Source organism: Aureobasidium melanogenum, assembly GCF_000721775.1.
Source record: "Aureobasidium melanogenum CBS 110374 unplaced genomic scaffold scaffold_23, whole genome shotgun sequence".
NCBI classification, from domain to species: Eukaryota; Fungi; Ascomycota; class Dothideomycetes; order Dothideales; family Saccotheciaceae; genus Aureobasidium; species Aureobasidium melanogenum.
In genome coordinates, this window is record NW_024470075.1 from 166858 (window position 1) to 193206 (window position 26349).

A 26349-nucleotide genomic window follows, 5' to 3' on the forward strand; every position below is an offset into this window, starting at 1 on the left:
AGGCGACGGGGATGAGAGTGGGGGACAGGATCTCATCTTGTCACCATGCTGTCCTTGAACTGCAACTCTCTGTGCCTAAGCGATTGCTGACTAGCTACAGTATGTTACTCACTAGGTTGCAGGCTGTAGTATTCAGGGATATCCCCACCGCCAAATGATGGTTTGGCCGTGTTGGAAGTTACTCACGTGCGTCGACGTGCATCTGACATGCATCCGCGGTGTCGTTGGATGTGGTGGAAGCAAGGGTCGCTCATGGCTGATTAGATCCATTCTGTTACGTTGTTGGTCGAAAATGCATAGAAACACCAACATCTCTGCTAAGCTTCTTCTCGTGGCAACCAGCACAAACTTTGGATTGGGCTCCGTTGCGTTCTTTCGGATCCGCAATCTCATGGCCAAGCACGAATTCGTCTCGGCGGACGCACGCTGCACAGCACAAGCGGGGCCTGCACTGCTCTTATGGCCTGATGTATTGCAGCTAGTTATCCTGGCTCGATCGTGAACGCTACGAGCACTCTCTAGTTGTGCAAGCTGATTCTTCCAGCTGCAAGGCTGCCAAACGCCGCAGCCACGTCACCAGCCTCGAGCTTCTTGATCTCCTCTATCTGTCGTGTGCGTCGGCGAGCTGCAACCCCTCTATCATCAATCTCCCTGGTGTCTCCCAATGGTCCAAACGCCATGATCTTGTGTATCGTCCATGGTGCCTTTCCATTGATGAACCAAATGAATCGTCTCCTCATTTCTTCGCCAAGCGCTTCTGCTGATGCGTTCATTGTCATGTCGAACCCGCCAAAGAGGTAGATCAGATCAACCGCATGGTGTGCCCGGGATGAAGCCTGCCACGGATTTGCTTGGTCGAACAAGTATCTGTATGCCTTCTTTCCTTCTTTCGTATACCCATCCATGACCAGTGGTACTGGTAATGCAAATCGCATGTCATTCATAAAGTCCATTGCACCGTGTCTGCATTGCGGTGCTCGTGTTTTGTTGATGTGATAGAGCTCTTTGAGCTGTTTGCCGGAGCTTCCGGCTTTGTCAAAACATTCTACGATCTCTTCTGCAGACATTGCTTCGACACCGTTACGCCAGAGGACTGACTCGAACTCGCAGTCCCCTATCAGCAGCTCTTCTATGTTGCCTGTGTTTTCTTGCCAGTTCTCAAAGCACTCATCGTCTTGGAGAAACACTGAAGGTATCGGTATCTCAGCTTGTGCTTCTAGTAATGCTTCAACTGGTGCTTCCTCGAGAGACGTGTATCCTTTTGCTTGCAGCTTTACGAGTACCGGATCTATGAGCATAGTTCTTGCCCTGGCTTCTGGTTGTGGTGGTGACATGTGTAAAGAACCAGACATGAGAATACCACGCCTGACAGGAGCTCCGCTCACGATCAACCCATGTACGAACACAGCTCCGGCACTCTCTCCAGCCAGCGTCATTTCATTGACATCACCGCCAAAACCAGCAATATATCGATGAACCCATTGGATAGCCAGTTGCTGATCTTTGAATCCGAAGTTCTTGTTGCCGTTGCCGTCTCCAACATGAAACATGTTCAGTCGATATTGAACGGATACCACAATCATCGGCTTCGAGTGTTGGGCTGATTCTGCTACAATCCGTGTCGTATCGCCAGCTTTGCTCGCACCATTTCCGAAACTGACGATTTGAGAGCCACCATGAATCCAGATCATAACAGGCAGTCGTGCATCTTTTGGCGTGTTGGCAGGAACAGTTATGTCCAGATTCAAGCATTCGAATTCATCCTCGGTCTCGTCGTAAAACATTTCTCCCTCCGGAGCTCGAAGTAGGTGACCAATATCATATTTGTTTTGCGGACACCTTGGTCCCCATCGCTGACAGTCAACTCTTTCTCCATTCCAGTTGGCTTTCAATGTTGGTTGTTCGAATCTCTTGTTGATGGTCCCATATTTGATCCCTCGGTACTGTGAGCAAGACTTGAGATCTGCACCAACAAACGTAGCGTTCAATTCCCCGTGCGTCAGTTCTGGCATCTTAAGTTCTGTTGTTTACAGAGCATCTTGGAGCAGGAGGTTGGTCGCTCTTATACTGCCCCCATTTGGCATGTGGGGTGGTGGGGTGTGGGGCTGGTTCAGCTGAAACGCCCAAGTCCTCTAGTGACCCTGCCCATAATTCTTCCATGTCTTCTTGCCTTGGATAACCTGCAATTGCTAGGATTAGTGAAAGATCTCCAATATGCAATACTATTTTCAGTCCTGACAATGTACACCAATAGTGGTATACACTACCAAAATAAAAAGTTGCACAGAAAGATTGCGCCATGCCATTCTGATTTTGAGTAGCTTCTCGAAATGACTTGACAAAACTGCAGACAAAGGCCAACAGCGCATTACAGTGAGCATTTTAACACACAAGGAGCCAGGTCATGGAATGGCAAGCGACTTAAAGCATCCTGGTGCTTAAGAGAGATCGCTAGAACATTGTGCGGCGATATGGTATGCATGTTGGCATTCGAAACCATGGTCGAGCATACCACCCTGCCCCAAATACTGGCCGAGCGCTCGGAACAGAGACGGAACTGGATGATCCGGTCGAGCGGAAGTATCTAAACCGTGGAAATCAGATTTTCAGTGCTGTTTGCTCTGATGATCATTTGATCAAGCGTGTGTTTTCATTATAATATGCAGCCGCTCATACGGAAAGTAAGGTGCTCGCTAAACAGAGAATACAAGACTAGACCGGCGCAAGCTCAGTAAAAGCGTTCCTCCTTACCGGCAGGAGGGTAGTATCCAGCACCAAACTCAAGACTGCCATTCTCAAAGTTGTCCTCATGTACGAACTCCCAAGGACCTAGCACACCAGCATGGTACACCTTGACATTGATAGTGGCACGGAAACTCTCAGCCAAAAAGTTGAGACGATGACCGTCCGGGAACGGTGAGCTCAATGTGAAGAATTGGCCAATGGGTGCTCGAGCTGAGACGACAATCTTCTGCGTGAAGCTTTGAATGCTCAGCTCGAAAGTGCGCGTATCCCAGCTGTGTTCGACGCTCATGAATGGAGCGATACCAGCAGCTTTTACTGCGAAGGGAGGGCGGAAGGTCATGTTGTACTTGGGGTCGCTAGCGTGGTATCCCAGAAGGTATGCTTCCATACCAAGAATCTCACCTCCAGCGATGCAAATACCGCGGTCGCCGTCGCGGGCTTGGACCCAATGGTGAGCTGAAGGGAAACTGTTGGCCCAGTTCTTTTCTTGGTGAACAGATGCGACGCCCTTCTTGTCTTCTTCCGGCAGCTCGTAGTTGTTGATCTTCATCTCGAACTCGCAGTCTGAAGCAACGGAGTGCACATGCCAATGTAGAGGTAGAGGGAGGTAGACGAGTGCACCTTCTGGCGTATCCATGTCGGGCATCCAAGGTGTATGGCTAGTCGTCGTTCCTTTGAAGCTGAAGCCCTCGTCCTCGAGATGATCAATGCAATACTCAGTCGTTGAATCGTTGTGGACCTTGACATAGCCTCCCTTCCAATGTTGCTCAAACGCTATGTCGCCCTCTCCGTTGAACATCTTCAGATCATCGACAAAGACCTCGCGTTGAAAACATTTGGTCACATCTCCTTCCGGTACGTAAGTGAAAGTGATGTTGTGAGGTCGCTCTTTAGCCTGCGGCACTGTACAGACGATCAATGCCAGATGTGCGCCAGATGGCAATCGGAACTTGGAGTAGTAACCCTCGAACGTCGAGCCAGAATGAGGTTTGTAGTGCTCCATGCTGTTTATTGCCTTTGATTATGTTGATAAAACTGATCAGGTGAGGACTGCAAGGTCGATGTTTGATCACGCTTCATCGTTTCACAGTCGTGACATCATGCTCCAGACACAGCATCCAACATTTCACGCCAGATATTAGCAAACTTAGAAGTGCATACTGTAAAAAGGCACGGCTATTTCCAGATCAGAGGTGTGTCCACAGAGAGCTGTCAAATTATCGCTTCTCAGTGGGCACTGTCCTGTTTCCAGTTGGTCTTGTGCATTTTCATAACACGCGTTGCATACTTTAGCACGTAGGGAGGAAGCTACGCGCTTGGAAAGTGGGAGGCGGGTAACACCAATGTGCCAACACTCGCACAACTTACATATCTTGATGATTGGCTGTACATGCTTACGATATTATTCGTTATCTTGCAAGTGCTTCGGGGTTGTGCTATTAGACACCGGGTCGGGTGTTATTGTAATGGATCTGCAGCCGTTTTCCACCAATTCAAAGATGCTTAAGAGCAAGGAAGGCAAGTTCGCTGTCCGATTGGGAAAGTGCATTCGCTGTCGGATTAGAAAAAGAACACTTTCCATCGAATTAGGAAGGCGCGATTCTTGTCAAATCGAGAAAACACAAGACTATATATTGTTTATGGCGATCATGTCTGCCAGCCGAGATTGTTGATTCTCTGCGAAAATTATCAGCTGAGTGGCGCAGCGGAAGGTTCGCAACATATTATCTCACGTCATCTCCCACATTCACTAACTCCTCACAGCGCGCCGGGCTCATAACCCGGAGGACCTTGGATCGAAACCAAGCTTAGCTATTCTTTTTGCACTTTTTTTCTCTTTCTGAGATACTACTTCGCACATCATCGTTTTGTGACTGCAAACTGTATGGTTTACTGTCGCGCGTGGGGAGATCTTGAAAATGAATTGCGAGAGTTTTCAGATAGCACAGATCGAACCCGAGAGAAAATTCTTCAATCCACTGCACATTTCAAAGCACATTCACTCAAAGGCCGAACAGTAGAATATTGTTAAAAAAAAATAGGACATGTTTATCATTTGGCAATGGCCTCTCTATCAGAATCGTATCGACAACAACGCCTTCGCTATGCAAATACAGAAAAAATTAAGCCTCGAGTTTCATCCATCTATCTACATCAGGGGTACAGGATCACCGGTCATGTGGATGCTCATGATCATGTCCTTCTGCATGTGACGAACTCGAAGGTTGTGTGTCGGAGATGGGCGGCATAGGCTCAACACTTGTGTCCCGTGGTCCTACTGTGGACCCACGAGTAGTAAAGCTTCGTCTGATACTCTCACCCCATGCCGAAGTGTCTAGGACATCAAGCACATTCTGCGCGTTTACGGAGCTAGTAGCACGTGAACGACTACCCGCGCTAGGAGTGCCAGCGATCGACAAAGTGCCTGCGCGAGGACGAGACTCTGGACCTGAGGCGGACAGTGTTTGAGCGCGACTTCGAGGACCTGCTCCAAGGCCCAAACCACCATACGCATCTGACGTGTCATCGGGATCGAGGTGTTGCGGTGAAGGTGACGGCGATCTAGACCGGTTGTGTCCTTCGATCAGGGCTTCAGCAAAGTGCCAGTCTTCAGGAATATCCCGCATCCCAGAGGGAGACGAGTGTGAAACTGCTCGTGAACGCGTTGGTGAAGCTGATGGTGAGACTTGAATAGAACCACTACGGTTGCGCAAGTTAGGTCGAGATGCTGTGGGATCGATAGTAAGGGCTGGTGTGCTACTATCGCCTCCAATAGTCCAATCGGGCGCCTTGTATTCAACTGGCGTAGATGGGGCCGAAGTAGATTTTCGACCAGAGTCATCGGCGTCCCCGCTATCATCCTGGATGAAGATCTCAGGCACATCCAATTGAGGTACCATAGTCATGCGTGCATTCTTCTTGGCTTCCAGCGCCTTTCTAAAGCGACGAGCCCAGTAAAGTGTATCGAAAAATCCGACGACAACATTGCGGCGTACAGCTTCTTCGACACGCTGCAGACGAGCACGACGGCGCAAGAACTCTTCGAGTCGCAGGCTTTTGTTGTCGTTGATGACCTTGTAATGGGCCAGGATCATCAGAAGCGAATTGAACTCGACACCACGATCAGGATCGGCGGAGACCAACACTTCTTCATAGAAGATGTTCATTCGCTTTCTGCGCCTTTGGATCTCATGGATCGGAATTTCTGACAGACGTTCATTCAGTTTCTCAAGGTCGATTTGGGAACTATCCTTGGGACCATCCAACCCAAGAGGATGAGCACGTTGTGGTCGAGAAGTGCAGTCTGCGATGATATTACTGACTGTGAAGTCGCCATCGTAGATACGCATTTCGAAGACACCAGAGAGTTCCTGATTCAATTAGTGTATACCGACGACATGGTGACAAGATAAACTCACTCCTAATAGGCGGGGGAACTTCTCCTTCGAGATGTATCCAGAACCACTTGGGTCGAATTCTGCCCAGGCCTGCTTATACCGTCGGATCTCTTCTCTGCTGATGACAGACAATCCGCTACTTCGCTGATAGACGTACGAGAAACTTTCGTAGATCAACGAAATGAAAAGGTTCATGAAAACGTACATGCTGAGGATATTCCAGGAGATGAACAGAGCCATAGACCATCCGTCACTACCACAGTCGCCATCGTAGTAGTGCTCGCCAATTGTGCAGTAAGGTGGGGTGACCGAGGCGAAGTCTGCCATAACCTCATTCCAGCCTTCGCCTGAACTCATACGGAACAACATGACCAGAGCTTTGGGCACTGTACGGAAATTTTGGTTGTCCGTTTCACCCTCGGCAAATCTAGTCAATCCGAAAGTTTGAGTAAAGGCAATGGCGAAGACCAGGAAGAGGACGAACCAAGTGGCAACGAGGTTGGCAATCGAGGTAAAACTAGCGGCTGCAGTCTTGAAGAGTTGATCCAGTTGATTGTTCCTGGGAATCAGAAGCAATGCGATTGACACAAGGAACAACTTGTGTACTTGTACGTAGTTTCTGTTCTTGAAGTTTGTCAGGAGTAAGACCAATGTGACAAATGAACCAGAAACCGCGAATAGCGAGTACACGTCCCAGGCACTTCTTCTGAACCGAGTCCAGGAAAGCCCGATGATACGGATGACGATGTTGACAATGTAGAAGAGCGTTAGCACCAGGAATATGTAATCTCGTGCTCTATCCCAGTGTTCGTTGTCTGGATACCATTCCAAACACAGTAAAAGGAGGTGGAAGACGAGAACCAGGGTGACACTGCGCTGCCATTTACCGTTCTTCGTCACAGCTCGGCGATAACACCATTCTCTCCAGGTTTGCCGCACCTCCTTAGATGAGGGTCTTTTGGATGGTGAAATTTGTCGGAGCAGTTTTCTCAGTTCAAGCCATGATCGCTGTTCAGTCGTCAAGAAAGCCACACCAGTTTGTTCCGTATAGTTGCGCATGAAGACACTAACAAACAGCGTCAAGACGAAGACGGCACCAAGTAAGTTGAAAGCGACGAAGAAGACAGCGTTTCCTTGAGATGCGAAAGAACTGGGCTGCGTGAAAACGCCAGTGATGGATTGACCACTCCACATGACGTCGATCCAGCCTTCCTGTGACACAATCTGGAAGAGGATGAATAGCGCTGATCCGAAATTATCGAAGTCGTAGTATGGGTTGGCGACTTGACGTGGGGCAAGCACGTTCCAATCGTAGGGTGAACTAAGGTACTCGCCAGTACAATCGGTAAGCAACGATGTGACACCATTGCCATCGTTGCATTCCATAAACCTGCCATTGAATAGATTCAGGCCGTATATGGCAAATGGAATGAGCAAACTCATTGAAACAAACGCTGCCGAGACGACTTTCCAACCACCCATGACGATGACAGAGTGGAAGGTATCTCTAGCATTCTCGCTGACGTTGAGCAATCGAAGGGCCCTCAACGCCTTGAAAGCACCGACAGCTCTTGAACCACCGCCTGGATTATAGATTGTGGTGAGAATGTCGGTCCACAATGTAACCAAGACGATGCCATCAATAATGCCCCAAGAGCTACGGTAGTATGCGTTAGGTGTCCAATAGAAGCCATCCGCGATAACTCGAATGACAGACTCGATGGTGAAGAGAGCTGCGAAGCCCATATCGCTGTAGACAAACCAGTTCAGGGCTTTGAAGTCGTGAGTTCTGAAGTACTCCTTTTGGTACAAAGGCGTTGTAACACAGGCCAAGAGCACCATGGCTACAATGGCTGCGTAAATAAATGCTGAGAACCCGTACCAGATAGGTCTGGACGGTGCGACACCCTCTATGCGATCACCACGACCTGGTCCTACAATTCTCTGACATATTCTTCTGACAGGATTGTTGATCCTGAAGATGAAAAGTGAGACATTGTAGTTGGGATACTTCCGCAAGTATTCCCGTTGAGCTCTCTTGACTCTCTCATTTGCCGCTACGACCTCTTTCACCATTTGTCGAGTGTCTACTTCCTCGTGAGCCTTCTGAAGCTCTACATTCGAGTAGAATGGATTAGGTTCGCGATTGAAGAGGCGATTGAGCAGTTGTTCCCAGCGCTGAGCCAAAGTGCCTGATTTGACGGGTGGACTGTTGTTGGGTATATTGGCGGCAGTATCAGGAAGGCTTGCACCGGGATCAATGTCGTGGTCATCAAGGAAGTCTCGGACTACTGCATCCTTGAGAAGCATTTCTGTTTGTGCAGAGCCATAATCGAGAGGGTCTTGTCGGCGAACTTGTCCGAGCTTGAAGATTGTTGACAATGATAGTGAACCCTGACTACCGGATGTCGCGTTTACTTGTCTCTTTGCAAGGAAGGCTTTGACTTGCTGCAAACGTTTCTCGTCTTCGGAAACATCGAAATTCTCTTGGATGACAGCAATAAACATGTTCAAAACAATGACTGTTCGAAGTTAGCGAGATATAAAGACAACTCAATCTGACAGCTTCAAACTTACAGTTTGCCAGAATGAACCACATGATACAGAATGCTGCGCCTATCCAACCATTGTTGTAAGCAACATTGTATGAAGTGACGCTGTACATAATGTCCGTCCAGTTCTCGCTTGAGAATATTTGATACATCCCCAAAAAGGCGTTGTAGATGTCGAAGAACGGGACGCGAATCGCTTCACCTTGATCATTTTCTTCAGGGATCTGTCCGCGGAAGATTTGTGTCGCGAATATGGCGGCGAGGAAGCACAGTAGCATAACGAACATGATCAAGTTGGACAGACCCGAGAAGTCGCCCAACACAGTGAGCTGCGAAGCATGTTAGTCAGTTGCAAGCTTGATGTCATCTGAAGAATACATACAATCAGCGTGCGTGTCATTTCGACTGCGAGTACGACACGATAGATTCTTATGATTTGGAAGAACGTCAACCATGCATATGGCTGACCAGAATGCTTGATAACCGGGATTTGAATGATCGTAGTTATTACAGCTAATGCGAGATCCACAAGATTACGCTTGCTTTTGTGGAACCGGCGCCAGTTTGCCATAAATCGAAGAATGATTTCGATATCCAGGGCTATGGTTACACCTAGCTCAGAAGAGCCTTCGAATCGGTAAGCATCTGTCGCATAACACAGGAGAGATGAACTTACTGAGAAAAGCCGCTCTGCTTGGGCTCATGTATGCACTGCGCAGGCATTGTACAATCAAACCATATGTAATGACAGCAATCCAGATCCATCGTGTATTGTTTACAAACTGTTTCAGCGTGCTTGTCTTCTGCTTGAATCCATCGCTTCCCTCTTCCGTCTCGAGATGCTTGACGTGCTCTTGTGCTGTAAAAGCACTGGCTCTGCTTTCGTCCCGGATAACCTGGAAGGAAGATGTGATGACCGCAATCAGCAAGTTGACAAGCCAAAGTGGGAAGACTATAATGCCAGCAGCGAAGAATATACCAGCAGATAAATAGTCGCTGTCAGCAAGATAGTAAAGTTGATCAGAGAACGTGTTTGAAGACATAACGACGAAAACCATCTCAAGTGACTGGAAGATATTGTCATAACTGACAGTCCCATTGTAAGGATTTTCACCTTCGATGCACTTGGAGTTGATGGGGCAGAAGAAACCTTTAGCATCGTCTGCACCAGGCGAACCGTCTTGGTGTTCCCAAGGTCTTGCTGTACCGTTAGACAAGAGATAGCCACCACAGAACTGCATTGACTGAGTGTATGTATCTGAAGCGTTTTCGGGATTGGTCCAGACACATGTACGGCGGAGGCTGGACTTGAAGCTCTGAACTCCAATGATTGCAAACAACAGCCAGAAGAACCCAGTCAGAAAGGCGACATTAAGCAAGGTAGGAGCAGCTTTCTTCAGACTCCGCAATATCACTAGAGTGCCACTAGTTATACCTAGAAGACGCACAATTCGAAGACAGCTCAGCATGCGGAAGACAAAGACGTGCTTCTGAGACTCGACGCCAAAGATACCAATTACGAAGCTAATCCAGAAAGCGCAAACGGCAAGGAAATCGAGGCGGTTGAATGAATGACGCAAGAATGCTCGGTATGCTAGTCGTTGTAGCTGAGCTTGCTTTGAGCCGCCTGGCACTTCCATCATAGTGTTCGTGGTGAAGCTACGTAGAATCCCAGGCTGAGGTCCTGGCGTTAACGGTGGAAGCGGATTCAGATTCCTGACGGAAGGCTTTCGGTGCAAAGCAAACATATCATTGGCCTTTCTCAAAACGGCAGTCCTGAGCCCAACCTTGCGATCAATGGTACTGTATTCAATGGGGTTAACGATGAATCCAGACACTATGACCCGGATCGCAATCTCAATAGTGTAGATGATAAACAATGCAAGCAACGCGATGTCGATCCAAGTAGTTCCAAATCGCTGGGATCGTGGATCATTATTAACATTGTTGCGAGCTTCGACAGCAAGCAAGATTGTCTGGAAGACAATGAGCACCAGAATGAAAGGTTCAGTGAAAGGATGAAGTAGAAAGTCGGCCAACTTTAGACGCAACTTGCTATCCGGCGGAAAGATGCCCAGTGACTTGCCACGAAAGGGGTTTGGCTCATGAGCGACTGAACCGAGATGATCGGCAGGGCGAAGCATGGGCGAAGGCATCTTCTCACTGACGGGAGAGCGGGGAGGTCCATCACTGCCAAAATCGGGAGCTTCAGAGATGCGAGAAGAATGACCCACAGACGACTTGCGCCTGATCATACGCTCTGCAACTTCGGGCTCATTACTCAGGTTGACCACACGCATCGACATCTTGCGCATCATATCTCCAGCTCGGTGGAAAGGAGAGTCTCCCATGGGGGACAAAGAGCGACGACTGTCTGCAGGAGAACGACTGTGGCCATCTGGAGAACGACTCCAGCGACCAGAAGGAGTCAAGTTTCCAGATTCGACATCTGGGTTGTTGGAATGCGAGGCAGACGGTGACAAAAAGCGGATACTCTGGAAGCTGCCACGATCATTACGTTGTGGTGAATGAGCTTCGAGACGGCTCGTATCTGTCAGAGGCACAGTGTCCAGATCCTCCTCATGCGGAAAGAAGCCAGTTGGATCATCGGGCTCTTCGTCGTAAGGTGATGTGTCAACAGTACGGAGGCTGAGGTTGCTGCCTAATCGACCATGACCAGAGTGTAACGAAGGGCGAGCAGGAGTACCTATACTGAGACCAGCAAAGCCCATAGCTTGCTGGAAACTGCTCCCTTCGTGTGGAGATAGCGGCGTGCGCTCGTCCTCATCTTGACCATCGTCGACTCGGGTACGCTGACCAGTGGGCGAGGTTACGTATGCAAGAGGCGACAAGTTACGATCGAGTTCTGGTGGACTGGGAGGATCCTCGGAGATGGGCGAGTAAGCGCGTGTATTAGGAGGGTGTTGATTTCTACCAGGACTATGTGATAAGAGAGACTCTCTATTGCGCCGAAACAAGCTACGTCCGCGGTCGCTCAACGTTCGGCGATGTGAAGCCTGAGCGGATGGGGATGCTGGATCCTGAGATATGGGAGCATGTTGAGCGGGACCCAGGTCTTGCAGCTGAATCGACGTCTGCGGAGTCGACTGATTGCGACGGTGCCTCCGACTGTTAACGGTGGGCGATTCGTCGGCCATTGCCTCAGCGCAGTGTCGTGAGCTGCTCTTTCTGCATTGGTTGTCCTACTTGTCTGTGTCCTGCTCTTTCCCTGTGCTTTAGGTTCGTGGCCCAACGGGTGTGTATTCTGGTCTTTTCAGGTGGGAGGGGCGATTCGATCGAGACTCGGTCGGAAAGGAAACAATAAGTTCTGACGGCTACAGTACGTTGTCTAGTTGGAGAGGTAATGCAAGCTGGAAAAGGACAATATTTTGATATGAAAGAGCGTACGCAACACAGTGATTGGCGTATCCACATACTGATGCGCGTCTCGTTTCGCCTTGCCAGGGACGCGCAGACAAGCCACCGCCCGCCGGGCAAACTCTCCGTTTCGCTATAAAAAGCATCATCCAAGCGCTTCAGCCTCACCGCTCTGGACCTCAGCCACAACGCTGCTTTTCTCTAAGTTTGTAACAATATTCCTGTCTACATCTGCTCCTTCACGGCTCTACTTCATCTCCAACATCCACGCCTCCATGTTCTGTAGATACCAGTTCACCCTCTCGGCGCATCTGGCACACTCTGCTCCGTCCACGACTCGATGATCTGCACTCCAGCTTAGAACCATCTCTTCCTTCTTGACCACGTTCCCTTGCTCGTCGAAGCCTGGCACCACTTTTGCCCTTCCCACTCCGACAATGGCCACCTGGGGTTCCACTATAATCGGTGCGACGACCCCACCACCTATTGATCCGATGTTGGACACTGAGAACGTCGCTCCTTGGAGGTCTTTCGGTCCTAATTTACCTTCGCGTGCCTTGCTTGATAACATCTTGATCTGCTCTGCGATGGTTCCCACACTCTGCGACTCGATGTTCCTGATGACTGGCACCAGCAACCCAGAAGGAGTATCCACCGCGATTCCAAAGTCGTGTGCTGCCTTGTAACTCAACTCAGGCTTCTTCGGATCCGATGTGTCTAACCAGGCGTTGAGCAATGGATGGTGCCCCGTTGCAAGCGAAATTGCTTTAAGTATAAAAGGCAATGGAGTCAGCTTGTTCCCAGCCTCTCGTGTGTTATTGATCTTCGCACGGAACCTGTTAAGATTGCCAGTGTCGACCGTGCTCGAATACAAGAAGTGTGGTATTGTGAGAGATCGGGTCATGGTTTTGAACATGGCCATCTGAACTGGCGTTAGAGGTTTCTTCTGGTCCTTCGCAGCTGGCTGTTGTGTTGACTTTTGAGTAGTCTGCGAGACGTGGCGGTGGACATCTTCTTTCAAGACCCTTCCGTCTTTGCCGCTTCCATCAATGTCTTGAACTCTGATGTTATGTTCTTTGATCAAATGTCGCACAGCAGGTGTCGCCAGTCCTTTGTCTTGATGCTTCGTTCTGCTCAGAGGGCCTTGAACTTCTTCCCTCTCAACGTTTGAATCTTCATGTCGAGGGGCTTGCGGTTGCGGTGCTTCCTTTCGTGGAACATCTGCTTTCTCACCGCCAGATTCTTCGATGAGTGCCTCACTCTCAGGCGTGATGTCGCTTTGTATATCAATGTCCAATAGTGGCTAAACGAGGATCAGCGCAAGCAGAGATACGAAAAGTCCCGCGTAAAATCACCTTTCCGACGAGAGCCATGTCATCTGCCTCATAGTACAACTTTTTGATTACCCCATCGAACGGCGATGTGATCTATCACATGTCAGTTCTGATGGTCAGGAGGACTTTTCTAGAACATCTCAAATACATCAGATGCTGTCTTGTCCGACTGTACTTCGCAGAGCTTATCGAATTGCTCAACGCGAGCACCTGGCTGCACGAACCATTGGATGATTTGGCATTCTCGAGTCCCCTCGCCAATATCTGCCAACAAGAATGGTTTGACTATGTCTCGTCTGCGCGTTGTGTGAAAGAGACGATGGTTGATAAACCTGGATCCTTGATGCAGTGCTAGTTTTGCAGAGAAAGTCGCAGCCATCGTGAACGTGAACGTGAAAGTGCCGATTATTCGGAATCTTACAAATCTACATGATGCCAGGTACAAGAGTGATATGCAGGAGTGACTTACCCCGGCCCAGAAGTGAGGGGTCGGCTTGCGGAAGTCGTGTGACTAAGGAGGAGTGTTGTTCAAGGTCTGTGCTCAAATAGACACCAGCCAAAAATCGACATCTTGCTCGCTGTAGGTCCAATGAGGGTCAGGAGACTCTCCCCTAGCGCTTCCAATCTCGACGCCCTAGGGTAACGCGCCCTAAACCTCCGCATGCTTGCTCACTTCAAGTATCGGAGCCCAGAGGTTCCATTGCCATGACCTGAGTTTGGAGATGTTCCAGTGTGTCCAAGAGACCATGATTTCAAGCGCTTGGTGGTCTTGGTATTATTGCCTGAAGTAGTCATGAAGCCTGCAGAGCGAGAATGGAATACGAACGTACGACCATCACCCAATGCCTGCATTGACTTTGGTATTGACATTTATTAAACCGATCCTTGGTGGCATCCAGATGTGTCTAAAACTTTCCCTTCTTCTCTAAAAATGCATGTGACCTACCGTACTCCATGCTCGCTTGTGCCCGAGTACAGAACAAGTGCATTCTTGGTATTTGAAGATCAAACTGCAAGCGAACGTCAGGGTCTGTACCAACTCGATCAAGAAGGAAGAACCCTGATGGGGCACCAGCATGTTGCTTCCGGGCACGTTTTTGCCCTTTGGTCAAGCCAACAACTGCAGCAGGTAACCATGATCTTTTGATGGCGCATCGATCGCGTCTGTGCAGTCGTTCTCAAACGCGGGACAACGGGTCTACCAAAGGCCTCCGAATGATCCGACGTTTCACGTCTGGATGCGAAGCATCTTGAACCGTCTAAATTGCAAACTACTCTGCAAGGTATCTTGTATGGTGAAAGATTTTCGAGAGCCATCTCGCCTGCGCTGACAGCAGGAGAGGACAAAGAATCATCAAAACAGGCGGTGACGAGGTTGTGCTCCCGTCCATTTGCAGGACTCACCGAAGCGCCAGCGCGAATGCAACCACATGCACAACTGCGGGACGGTCGCATACCCAAGGAAACGTGCATCCTCGCACAGGCGCCGCATGGAAACCTCCAGTGTGTGGTATGGGCCGAGAGGCTGCTTGGCCTTATTGATTTTCCTCCTCTATTCTTAGTAGAGACGGATCGATCCTCCCAAGTGAGCGGCACGCGAAGACAGCGGTAGCATGTATAATGATGGGACAAAATTCCTTTTTGCCCTCCGACTGGCCCTTCGAATGTGTTTTCCTTGCCTTTAAAAGCAGGCCCCGATCCTGCAGTGTGTAGCCGTGGAGTGACGTGCCTCGCACCTATCAAATAATCCACCGTCGTCCCTCGTTGACTGACTTAATTTTCTTCTTTCTTGAGCTCTTCCTTCTACTTGTGGCCGGCCGCAATCCCAAAAGGCTGGATCTCACAAAAGAAGAAGCCGCCATCCGCCCACCTTCCTATTGAGTTGAACGACAATACAAACCCTGCACCGACATTCACATTAACGACACTCACACACCTATCTATCCTCAATTTTTCTCTTTCCCTAATTCCCTTCGTCATACCTGTACTATTCCAGACCTTGATTATCATATTCAAAATGGGGAAAGTGTTCTTTGTTGGTTGGGCGCTGTGGGAGAAGATGACCTTTGTACGTGCTGCACACATCAATGCCTCGCGAGCTTTTACTGACATGTGATAGGTTCTGGCCTGCCTTATTGTATGTGCCCCTTCAGCTTCTAGACTGACGATCATGGCTCACATTTGTATTAGGTCTTGACTATCTTTGCTGGCTGCCTCAAGCTGTGGTACACGCATCATAAGCTTCGTAAATATGAGAAGGCTGGTCCTCAGCCGATCAATCGCGAAAAGAGTATTATCCGCAGTTTGAGTATGCGCAAAGGCCCAAAGAAGCAGAAGCAGAAACAAAAGGGAAAGTCAGCCAAGGAAGCCATGGTCCAGAAAAGACGTCTGATGGACGATGGACCGAACATTCCGTTCGGTATCCGGGCGATCGAAAGTGGTATTGAGGTTGACGGAGTATGGATCTCTCGCAATAACACACCAGCTGCAAGCATACGCGAGACCTCTTCAAGCTCTATGTCAGCCTACCGGCCAATCCCACAACAGAGTCGACAAGGCTCGTTGACTGATGTTGGCATGACTCTTACGAACAACGGCACAGATACCTCACCATTAAATGGTTCTATCGCATCTTCGTCCAGGGGGCCAAGCCGGGCGCTGTCCGTGGATCGTTCGACGTCTGTCGGCAGCATTGGAAGTAATCCACCATCCTCCCCTGAGCCAGTTGCGTCGAGTTCTCGCCGCTACCCTCCTCACTCATACCAAAGATATGAAGGCAGTAGCTCAAAATATTTCCGCAATGCTCATACTCTTGAGACTAGAGTTCCCACTGGCATGCCAACTGGTACTTATCACGCTTCAGAATTAAGTCTTCAACGCTAACATCAAATTTCAGATCCAGCCAGAATTGTCAGCTATCATAGCTCTTCCTCAGGTTCATCGAGAGGGGGCAGTAATGGAAGCAACGACCTACCAGCATCATATCTTGACTTTGCAAGACCACCTCCAGTCCACACCAGCGGGAATCCAGCATTTGATGACGCCCTTCAGACTCACCGCATGTCGCAAGTCGCCGAGACAGGGCGTTTAGTTCCTAGAAGTCGCCGTACTGGTACCTCCGCAGACTGGACTTCATCACCTCTGGGGTCAAGCGAAGTACACAACTTTTCTCTTCCACATTCAAAGACACCGCCTCCTCCTGGATCATCCAGTTCTAACAACACGCTCAATCCTTTCACTACCCCTGTGTCAGAGAAGCATCCGGAGGTCGAGTTTCCAGAGCCCAAGACGCCCGCCTCAGAGTCCAAATCGCGTCGTGGCTCAGGCTTGTCGTACACACGCCCGGATCCGACTGTGCTACGCGCAGTGAATTCAGGATTTGCCGTGCTTAAGCCAGGAACGTTGGATGCAGAGGCTGCAGCCAAAGAATCTGCTCAGGGAGTTGCATATCACCACTCGCGAGCACGATCAGCAAGCCTCGAAGGCAACGAGAGGCGGCATAGTCGCAAGCTACAGAAGAAACGTCGACCCAGCAATAGCTCACATGAGTCACAATCGAGTTTCGACGCTGCGTCTGACCTCGAGCGTGGTGATGTCAAGTACAGCTTCGAACAGCACCCACCTTCGGACCACGACATTGAACGTGGCACGCAGATTGAAGCATCGGGCTCAAAGTACAAGTTTTGATGATTTAATGTGTTTCGAAATGGAGGATGTACAGTATGCACCCGGGCTACAGGCTGAACTGCACTTGCTGTCTACTGAAGACAATGCGAGAGGAGACCAGAGCAGACATATTAGCGGTCCAATGTACAAGGACGATAATAGGACAGAATGATATGGACCATCTCTTACGTCGAGATTTTACATTGTCGAGTTGATGCTTTCGAAACCGGAAACAGCGAACAAGCAAGCCGCATGCAGTTAGTCAGTCGTCTTTGCTCTGGGCCAACGGTTTCTTGTTGGTAAAAGTTGTGGTTGAGGGGGACTTGACTCGTGGGTTCCGACGGCTTTAACATGGCAAGCGCGGGGAAAGTCGGCGGAACAGGGGAGCATTGGAGGAAGCTGCGCCGGTGACGGAGCTGGAGAGCGATTAGTGCCAGCAAACAGTCACAGCAACCAAAAAAGCCAAACCGGAGTAGTGATCAGCGCTGCGATACGCCCGATAACTGACTAGGAAGCGTCGAGCTGGCGCGCCAACGTGGAGCTCACTTTTTTTCTGGCCATTGACTCACCAACCATTCTCCATCTTTCTTAAACTGCCTCGTCTGAATCGATCTTCCCTTCCTTCATCCAACACTTCCACTAATCCACATCACATCCATCAACATGGTCAAGCAAAAGGTAAGAGACAGTGCACACCAGCTTATCTATAGCACCCAATTGACTCTCCTCCACAGGTCTGTCTCGCCTACTCTGGCGGTCTCGATACCTCATGTATCCTCAAGTACCTGCTGGACCAGGGCTACGGTGTCATCTGCTTCATGGCCAACGTTGGTCAGGAGGAGGACTTCGACGCTGCCCGCGAGAAGGCCCTCAAGATTGGTGCCGAGAAGTGCTACATTGAGGATCTCCGCCAGGAGTTCGTCGAGGAGCTGTGCTGGCCTGCTGTCCAGTGCAACGCCATCTATGAGAACGTTTACCTCTTGGGTAAGTAATACACCTTCCAATTGGCTGTCGAGGGCCATATCCTGACCATCCGCTAGGTACCTCGCTCGCCCGTCCCGTCATTGCCCGCGCTCAGATTGCCGTCGCTCAGAAGGAGGGCTGTTTCGCTGTTTCCCACGGCTGTACCGGCAAGGGCAACGACCAGGTCCGCTTCGAGCTTGCCTTCTACGCTCTGCAGCCAACCATCCAGGTCATTGCCCCATGGCGCGACCCCGTCTTCTACAACCGCTTCAAGGGTCGCCAGGACCTTCTCGACTACGCCGAGCAGTCTGGCATCCCTGTCACCAGCACAAAGAGCAAGCCTTGGAGCATGGACGAGAACTTGGCCCACTGCAGTTACGAGGCCGGTATTCTCGAGGACCCTAACGTCACTCCTCCCGAGGACATGTGGAAGTTGACCGTCGACCCCACCAAGGCCCCCGAACAGCCCGAGGACTTCGTCCTGCACTTCGAGAAGGGTCTCCCTGTTAAGGCCGAGCTTCCTGGTGGCAAGACCGTCACTGATGCCACCGAGCTCTTCCTTGCCGTCAACGCCATTGCCCGCAAGCACGGTGTTGGCCGTATCGACATTGTTGAGAACCGTTTCATTGGCCTCAAGTCTCGTGGCTGCTACGAGACTCCCGGTCTTACCTGCCTGCGCGCTGCCCACATCGATCTCGAGGGTCTGACCATGGACCGTGAGGTTCGCGCTCTCCGTGACCAGTTCTTGACCTTCAACTACGCCAAGGTACGTTCTCACAGAGTTTCTTTCCAATTTTGATCAAACGACTAACCGTAATTTCACACAGATCCTCTACAACGGTCTCTACTTCTCCCCCGAATGCAAGTTCCTCCTCCAGTGCGTTGCCGCCTCGCAGGACAGCGTCAACGGTGCCGTCCGCTGCCGCGTCTACAAGGGTGCCTTCAGCGTCCTCGGCCGCTGGTCCGATACCGAGAAGCTGTACGACATGGACGAGTCCTCCATGGACGTCATTGGCGACTTCCGCCCTGAGGACACTACCGGCTTCATCTCCGTCAACGCCATCCGCCTGAAGAAATACGGCCGCATGATGGAGGAGGCTGGCAAGAAGATGTAAAAAAAGATTCACGCCTATACCCCACGACTTTTGTAACTTTAGTTTTCTTTTTCAATGTTCGGTGTTAGGTAGCTGAGGGTTCACTTTGAGATAAGATATTTTCGTTTCGGGTCTCTTAGAGGGAAAAAGAATACACGACATGATCATTCTCAACACGATTACTGCCTACATCTGTTTTGTATTTGCATTGAGTGATGATAATAGTGTGTCCGTTGAACTGTGACTGGATCGAGATACGTCAGGAGCTGACAAGTTCAATGAGCGACTGGATCTTGTAGCTTGCACACATACAGTATTGACTCACATAAGCATCTCGGTATCATGCTGTAGATTCGATACAAGCATAGCTATTGAGATCAGCCTACACGACAGATAAGAAACAGCGGTCGCGAGCGGCGCCGGTTTGTGGATCTCCAATCGTGCATTGACCAAGTCTACACTACTTACCTGATTCATGACCATCCAAAACACCATCCTTTGCCTTCTTGACTCACCATACCTAAGGATCTACTTACATCCATACGACGAACAATTCCTACTCGGAAAGCGTACATCCGTCAAGATAATTCCGCCAAACTCTTGTTCAACACGTAAAGCAGCCACAACAAAATGCCTACTCTCCGCATAGCCATCCTCGAGTGTGACACACCGATGGATAAGGTACTTGACAAGTACGGCAGCTATGGCGATATCTTCACTGCACTCTTGAAACAAGCTGCCCAAGACTTGACGGCGGCAGGAGAGAAAGTGCAAGTCGAGTGCTCGAATTATGATGTGGTTCACAAGCAAGAGTATCCCGAGGACTTGGATAAGGTCGATGCTGTTTTGATGACCGGAAGCAGTAAGTGTCTTCTCATAGATTATTGTATTCCGTTATTATTGGTGGATTTGCAGGAAGGGATGAACGAAAGTAGAGAATGGAAAGCGAAAAGAAACTGAGCAGAAGAAGACCTCATAACTTATAAGAAACCAAATACCTGACACTTTGACCTTTGCAGAATACAACTCTTTCGACAATGACCCCTGGATTCTCAAATTGGTTGACTTTACAAAGAAAATCCTCGAACCTCAATCTCGCATCCGTGTTTTGGGCATCTGCTTTGGCCATCAGATTGTCGGCCGCGCTCTGGGTGCCAAAGTCGACCGTGGTACCCTCGGTTGGGAAGTCAGTGTCACACCTTTGGAACTGACTTCAGTGGGTAAAGACATCTTTGGCGTCGACTCCTTGGTAAGATATCCTTCTCCTCATGCCCTTGCAAAAACGACTAACGAATATTGAATAGAGCATACACCAAATGCACCAAGACATGGTCTTCTCATACCCCGAAGGCGTGCTTCCATTGGCACACACAACTCGCTGTGAGAACCAAGGCATGTATGCCAAAGGACGCCTGATCACTGTACAAGGACACCCAGAGTTCAACAAGGAAATGGTGACGCATATTCTGACTGCGAGACATGATGCTGGCGTATTTAAGGATGAGATCTATGAGGATGGCATCAAGAGAGTGGGAGAGACGCACGGTGGCGCTGTTATTGCGAAGGCGTTTTTGGAGTTCTTGATGCAATGAGTAAGTTGAAGATAGAAGGGATAGATTTGGCTGGAAGGTGCACTTACATGTGCTCTTGCCAATGCGAGGTATGATGCCTTGACATGTGACCTGCACCTACTTGATTTATAACCAAGACGCCTATCAGCCCATATATCCAGTTCTATTCTCCAATTCTTCCAACAAAAGCGGCGGTGGTCTAGTGGTCAAGACGCTGCATCAATGTGTCTTGCAAACACAAGCGCTTGCCATCCGATGTACTGCTTCAGAGTTGGGTGGTAGAAGATACAGAGAACGTGGGTTCGAATCCTACTCGCCGCGCAGTGTTTTCTTTTTGCCCATCATCACATATCTTCAGAGAGTAGTCTACAGATCTGACGCTGAGGCGAAGGCCAATGTGTATTACTGTGATGATTGTGTGAACCTGGTGCAGAAAGGAGTGGAATTTCGAAACCCACATTTCAGCATTTAGAAATCACATCCTGCCTTCATTTTCTGATCACGACTCTGACGTGTGCTCACCGTCCCTCGTCCATACAACCAGAGCATTCAATGTAGAAGTAGTATGCTATGTATAGAGGAGTAGAGTTTGGAAGATTGAAAAATTTCTTTTGAATTTGCTCACTGAAGAGCACCCGGATCTAACCATATACCCAGATCTTTCAGAGTATATGGTATCAAAGATCCGGCAGAGGGGAGATGTGATAGGAAAAACCGACCGATCCGACCAACAAACGCATGAGAGGGGACAGGCAACTTTTTATGCCTTCCTTGCTCCCGGATATCTTTGTACAATGACAACACCCAAAAATCAAAAACCCCATCGCTGACTACCCATCACACAAGTCCTTGACGCCATGCTTTGATCAAAACCTTGACGCCACCCCATTCCTTGTTGTATTCGTGTTCCTCGTGATATTTCGCTCCAAAACGCTAAAGAAAAAGTTGAAGTGAAATAATTTTTGAAGAAGGTTGAAACGACAGACTATTGTCTGCCACCACTGATGAGCTCAACAATCTTGTTGGCAACAGCGGTAGGGTAGCCCCTACTCAAAGCCTCACCAACGACGGCCTGAGCGCCTTCGCGATCTTCGACAGCAAGGTAGGCACGAACCATAGCCTCGTATGTGCTGGGCTCACGGTCGGCGAAGTTGATGCGGTCGAAAGCCTGGCGAGCACGCACGATGTCCTTCTCCAATGCCCAACCATGAATCAAAGCGTTGGCAATGTAAGGAGTCATCTCGACTCTGCGGGCAGCCATGTGAGCGAGCAAGGGCTCAGCATCAGCAACTTGACGGTTTGCAACAAGAGACTCGAACATAGCCTGGTAGACGCAAGGCTGGAGCTTGAGATTCGAATCCGAAGCGACAGTGCCAAAGAGAGCACGAGCACCAGCCATGTCCTGCTGTACGCAACCCTTAGCATGAATGAGCGCAGCATAATGAACAGCCTCAGGCTTTTCGCCTGCAGCACGCATCTCGGCGAGGACGCTTTCAGCCTCAGCCATGTTCAGAGGTTCGAGGGTAGCATGAGTGTCGATGAGAAGCTTGTAGGTGTGCATGGTAGGCTGAATACCCTTAGAACGCATACGCTCATAGTAGCTCAACACCTTGCTGCGGTCTCGCTTGGTGGTCAAGAAATGTTGCATCAAGCTGTGGTAAGGTGCGGGACGAGGCTTGTAGTTGGCACATGCTTCCATCTCCTCGAAAATCTCCTCAGCAAATTTCTCGTCGCTGACACGGCAAAGAGCATTGACAATGGTACCGTAGGTAACAGAGGTAGGACGAATGCCAAGGTTGCGCATCTCAGCGAAGTAGAAGAGACAGTCGTCGATTCTACGAGCCTTGCCCAGCTTGCCGATCAAGGCGTTGTACAGGAAGGAAGTAGGCTCGACACCCTCAGCCTTGGCGCGCAAGAAAATCTTGACAGCTTCAGTAGCCTCGTCGAAAGTCTTGGTGTTCTCCTTGAGGGTAGTGATGTACAATCCGTAAGTGTTAGCAGAAGGAGAGGCTCCCATGTCAAGCAAGTCCTGGTGGTACTGAGCAGCGAGATCGCGACGACCAACAGTCAAGCAAGCTGACAACATAGAATCGAGGATCGAGACCCATCCGAATCTGACTACGCGGTATTGAGGGAGGAAAGGCACGTCCTGCTTGGCCATCTCTACAATATCACGGCAGAGGTTGAATTGGTTCTCCTTGGCGGCAGCAGTGATCAGCTTTGAGTAGGCGAAGAATCTCGGAACGCGGCCAGCACGGCGGATGTTGCGGAACTTGGCGAGAGCCTCATTCAAATTGGACGCAGACTTTCCATGAGGTTTCTCAAGGAGGTCAGTAATAGCGACTGAAGCCTTGTTGTCAGTTCGGCTGGCATAAGGGTCGAAAGCGTCATCGAAAACCGGCGAAACAGGTACCATAGGTGCTTGAGGGAAAGCATTGAAGTTGACAACAGGCGGGTAGACAGGCGAAGGAAGAACGGGGTAGCGGTAGTTGTTCCACAGGCGGCTCAGATCACTACGATCAAGGTTGATCAAGGTCTTCTCAATCAAGTTCTCGGTAGAGACGTCAGGAAGAATGGCGCGGGAGACAATGTTCTCGAGGAGGCAAGCAAATCTGGCATCACCAGCAATCTCGGGAGCCGCCTCGTCTAGGACCATGCGCGACTGAACCTTAGTCAGAAGACCGATGTCACTGGAATTGAGCCGCGCGATTTCTTGAGAACCGAAGGAGGCTACAAGGTGCTCGGCGATAGGATTGACAAGAGCACCGTTGTCTACCATCATACGCAGAAGCTCCATGCTGGCACCAAGCTCAAGCGTGTTGTTGTTCTTCAAAGCAAAGCTGCCAAGGACCTCGATGACCTCTTCAACCTTTTCGGCAATCTCGTGGTTGGCAGATGCTGAATTCTGAGCGTCTCTTATACGACTCAACATGTGGCGAGTCTGCGCGATACCACGGGTAGCAAGACCAACACTGATGAGAGCAAGCGCACGCATGGTAGCCGGCTCAATGAAGGCAGAAGTAGCCATAGAGTTCTCAAGCACACGCCAGTAGGGTTCAGCTGCATCGAGGTTCGCATTGCGAACGTGCATTGCTAGCATTGCCATAGAGGAAGGAGCGAGGTCAGCACCGACTGCAGCTAGGGCGTTGAACGCCTTGGTGCTCTCGTCCGAATTGTTGTTGTCAGCGGCAGCGATGACGATCGCATTCAGAGCGTGGACGGAAGCGGCGCTCGAGACATTGGCAAGAATGGCGGAAGCTTCCTTGAAATTACCAGTTTGGAGCGAAAGAGGAAGGAAGGACTCGACAAAAACTGTGTCGCGGATGGCTTGGCGCTTGAAAGCATTCTGCTCATGAGATTCAATCTCGCGCAGGAACTTCTGGCCCCCACTCAAGTGTTGGCAAGAAGCGTAAGCCTTGATCAGGGAAGAGTAAACAACTTCATCCATTCTGGACATGCTGTTCAGTCCAGCATCGTTCTCAATAGCCAGCTTCTTGTAGTTGTCGTAGCAGTCCACAGCGTTGCGCAAGTCTCCTGTAAGCGCAAATGCGTTGATCATGGCAGGGAAGATGTTCGCGTTGGGCACAATGTCCTTGCCTGACATGTGGTCAAACAGACGCATCATGTCGGAAACGCGTCCTTGCTTGGCACATGCATGAATGAGGAGACCGTAAGATTTAGTTGAGAGGTCGACCTTTGTTGAAGCAGAATTGAATGTCGTCAAAGCAATGCTCAAGGACTCATCCTCTGCAAAAATGGCATATTCCAGCGCATCCGAGTGGAAGAGGAAGCTGTCCTCGGCTTCCATGCCACCATAACGCGAACGCTTTTCCTCAAGAACCTTCTTGGTAGCAGAAGCTTCCAGAGCTCTGTTTGCCAGAAGATCGATCAGAGCAGTGTAAGTCTCTGCATCCGGAATCACTCTGCGGCGGAGCATATCCGAGTAGACTTCCAGGGCCTTGGGAACCTTCTGATGTTTGCCAGTAGTGAGCTTGATGGCCGAGGTCATCAAAGCACGATAGGCTGAAGCTGGAGGCTGCCTTACGCCAGCATACAGCATCGACTCGAAGATACTAGGAATGCGTGAATACTGCTTGTCGCGAAGCATCATTTCTAGTTCCTGTGTGTACGCATCGAGTTCCGAGATGGGAGCGGCAACAGTGTCGTGAACATCGCTGGACAACTGCTCTTGGCCGCCTCGAGCAGGGGTGATGGTCCTTTCTGAAACAGCATCTTCCTCGATCGCCACGTCAACGGCAGCCTCGACTTCTTGCTTGGTCTTGCTGATCTCCTCTGCAATTGCTTCGTTGACCTGCGCGAACGCAATAGCTGCAGCTTCCTGGTTGTCGATGGCCTTTCCAAAGTTGTCAACAGCGCTAGTCGTGTATGCGCGCTTTAGGTTGCCCCGTTGTGGTGCATCTTCCAAACTCTCATCCACTTCCTCAATCGCGCTGCTTTCCTGAACATCGTCCAATTCCTTGCTCTCAACAGCTGCTGCGCCTGAGTATCCGATCAACTTTTGAAACTGAAACTGTTGCCATTCGCGAAGGTCGCCGTTCTTGTGGTGTTTGTGCCATGCCTCGTAGTATTGAGCTAGACCATCATGGTTGTTGTTGTTGTCCTGACGTGCTGCTTGGGTGCTTGTGTGTGTCGGCACATGCTGTAGTTGAGATGTGCTGGGGTTACCGCCAATGCGGTGGATCCAGTTGCTTGCGAGAGGAGTTACACCAGTGTTCTGCGAAGCGTAGGAAGACTGAGAAGCGGCGACAACAGTCTGAGCATATCCGTGGGTGAAGGATTTGAATGCTGTACCAGCAAGACGAGAGATTCCGACAGTGGGCTTAACGAACACCATCGAGACGGTGATTGAGAGCCCTCAGGTTGGAAATATGAGACTGAAAAGATGGTCAGGACCTAGACATTGAGTCATGATTAAGCAATTGAACAAGCAGCCAATCCAGTAATAGATTGCATCAAACAGAAAGAGATCGAAGAGTGGTATACGAAGAATAGAACACATACCAGATATTGCTCGAAAAAGAATTATTGCAAGTTCATCTGACGATGGCTTGATCGGCAGAGAACACGCGAAAATGCAGTGTGGAAAGGTACGAGATACCTTAGTGGCGTGATAGTCGACAATTGTCACGAGAGAAGAGAATACAGGTTAGAACTCGACCCAAAATACAGGCGCGAAAGAAGATCTGATAAAACGAGAGAATGAGAAGCTGAACTATGACTGGTTTTGCCTGGCGAAAATGTTCAGGCAACAGAATAATGGATGACGAGAACGAATGGATTCGTGGGAGCTCGTCGCGTCCGTCGGACTTTGCGACGAACCTGGGCCGGAGACTCGGACGAACTTTTGATCATGATAAGTAACAGAGCTGCTCGGCCGATCGTGCTCGATGCAGCAGATCTGATAAGCATAATGGCTCTAGTCAAGCTGTCTATCGTAATTTTACGCTGGGTACTGCTCGATAGTCGGCTTACATGGCCACGCCGTCAAACGGCCGCTAGTTATTCTCCCGCAACTTCCGTGCAACGGTTAAGGGAAACTCTCGGAACCGACTGCGCACTGCCAGTCTCGATTCTCTGCACGACGAGAAGCTTCCAAATCGACCACCACCAGCCCGGCTCTTCATCGT

General features: G+C 49.9%; 8 protein-coding genes across 8 annotated transcripts; 3 read left to right on the forward strand and 5 right to left on the reverse strand.

Annotated features, from left to right (window-relative positions):
* Positions 1-518: 518 nt before the first annotated feature.
* Positions 519-2012, reverse strand: M437DRAFT_77875 (alpha/beta-hydrolase; the record flags this gene model as incomplete). The annotated part of the gene is made up of 1 exon (XM_041026895.1): positions 519-2012. One exon carries the CDS (start codon positions 2010-2012, stop codon positions 519-521), a length of 1494 nt encoding a protein of 497 aa, XP_040876792.1.
* A 716-nt stretch (positions 2013-2728) lies between these two features.
* On the reverse strand, positions 2729-3748 carry M437DRAFT_77876 (uncharacterized protein; the record flags this gene model as incomplete). Its single annotated transcript, XM_041026896.1, has 1 exon — positions 2729-3748. The coding sequence occupies one exon, from the start codon at positions 3746-3748 to the stop codon at positions 2729-2731; it is 1020 nt and encodes a 339-aa protein (XP_040876793.1).
* Positions 3749-4913: 1165 nt separating this feature from the next.
* On the reverse strand, positions 4914-11853 carry M437DRAFT_55905 (calcium channel-like protein subunit Cch1; the record flags this gene model as incomplete). Its single annotated transcript, XM_041022962.1, has 6 exons — positions 4914-5142; positions 5257-6116; positions 6165-8665; positions 8721-9024; positions 9078-9322; positions 9372-11853. 6 exons carry the CDS (start codon positions 11851-11853, stop codon positions 4914-4916), a joined length of 6621 nt encoding a protein of 2206 aa, XP_040876794.1.
* Positions 11854-12320: 467 nt separating this feature from the next.
* Positions 12321-13786, reverse strand: M437DRAFT_56224 (CoA-dependent acyltransferase; the record flags this gene model as incomplete). The annotated part of the gene is made up of 3 exons (XM_041023009.1): positions 12321-13376; positions 13429-13500; positions 13556-13786. The coding sequence occupies 3 exons, from the start codon at positions 13784-13786 to the stop codon at positions 12321-12323; spliced, it is 1359 nt and encodes a 452-aa protein (XP_040876795.1).
* A 1638-nt stretch (positions 13787-15424) lies between these two features.
* M437DRAFT_56084 (uncharacterized protein) lies at positions 15425-17094 on the forward strand (the record flags this gene model as incomplete). The annotated part of the gene is made up of 4 exons (XM_041022986.1): positions 15425-15475; positions 15527-15544; positions 15598-16252; positions 16304-17094. The coding sequence occupies 4 exons, from the start codon at positions 15425-15427 to the stop codon at positions 17092-17094; spliced, it is 1515 nt and encodes a 504-aa protein (XP_040876796.1).
* A 642-nt stretch (positions 17095-17736) lies between these two features.
* On the forward strand, positions 17737-19151 carry M437DRAFT_68747 (argininosuccinate synthase; the record flags this gene model as incomplete). The annotated part of the gene is made up of 4 exons (XM_041025164.1): positions 17737-17751; positions 17808-18057; positions 18114-18802; positions 18864-19151. 4 exons carry the CDS (start codon positions 17737-17739, stop codon positions 19149-19151), a joined length of 1242 nt encoding a protein of 413 aa, XP_040876797.1.
* Positions 19152-19760: 609 nt separating this feature from the next.
* On the forward strand, positions 19761-20722 carry M437DRAFT_55828 (class I glutamine amidotransferase-like protein; the record flags this gene model as incomplete). The annotated part of the gene is made up of 3 exons (XM_041022942.1): positions 19761-19992; positions 20150-20379; positions 20435-20722. 3 exons carry the CDS (start codon positions 19761-19763, stop codon positions 20720-20722), a joined length of 750 nt encoding a protein of 249 aa, XP_040876798.1.
* Positions 20723-21686: 964 nt separating this feature from the next.
* Positions 21687-25556, reverse strand: M437DRAFT_68749 (pentatricopeptide repeat protein; the record flags this gene model as incomplete). The annotated part of the gene is made up of 1 exon (XM_041025165.1): positions 21687-25556. The coding sequence occupies one exon, from the start codon at positions 25554-25556 to the stop codon at positions 21687-21689; it is 3870 nt and encodes a 1289-aa protein (XP_040876799.1).
* Between the last annotated feature and the right edge of the window lie 793 nt (positions 25557-26349).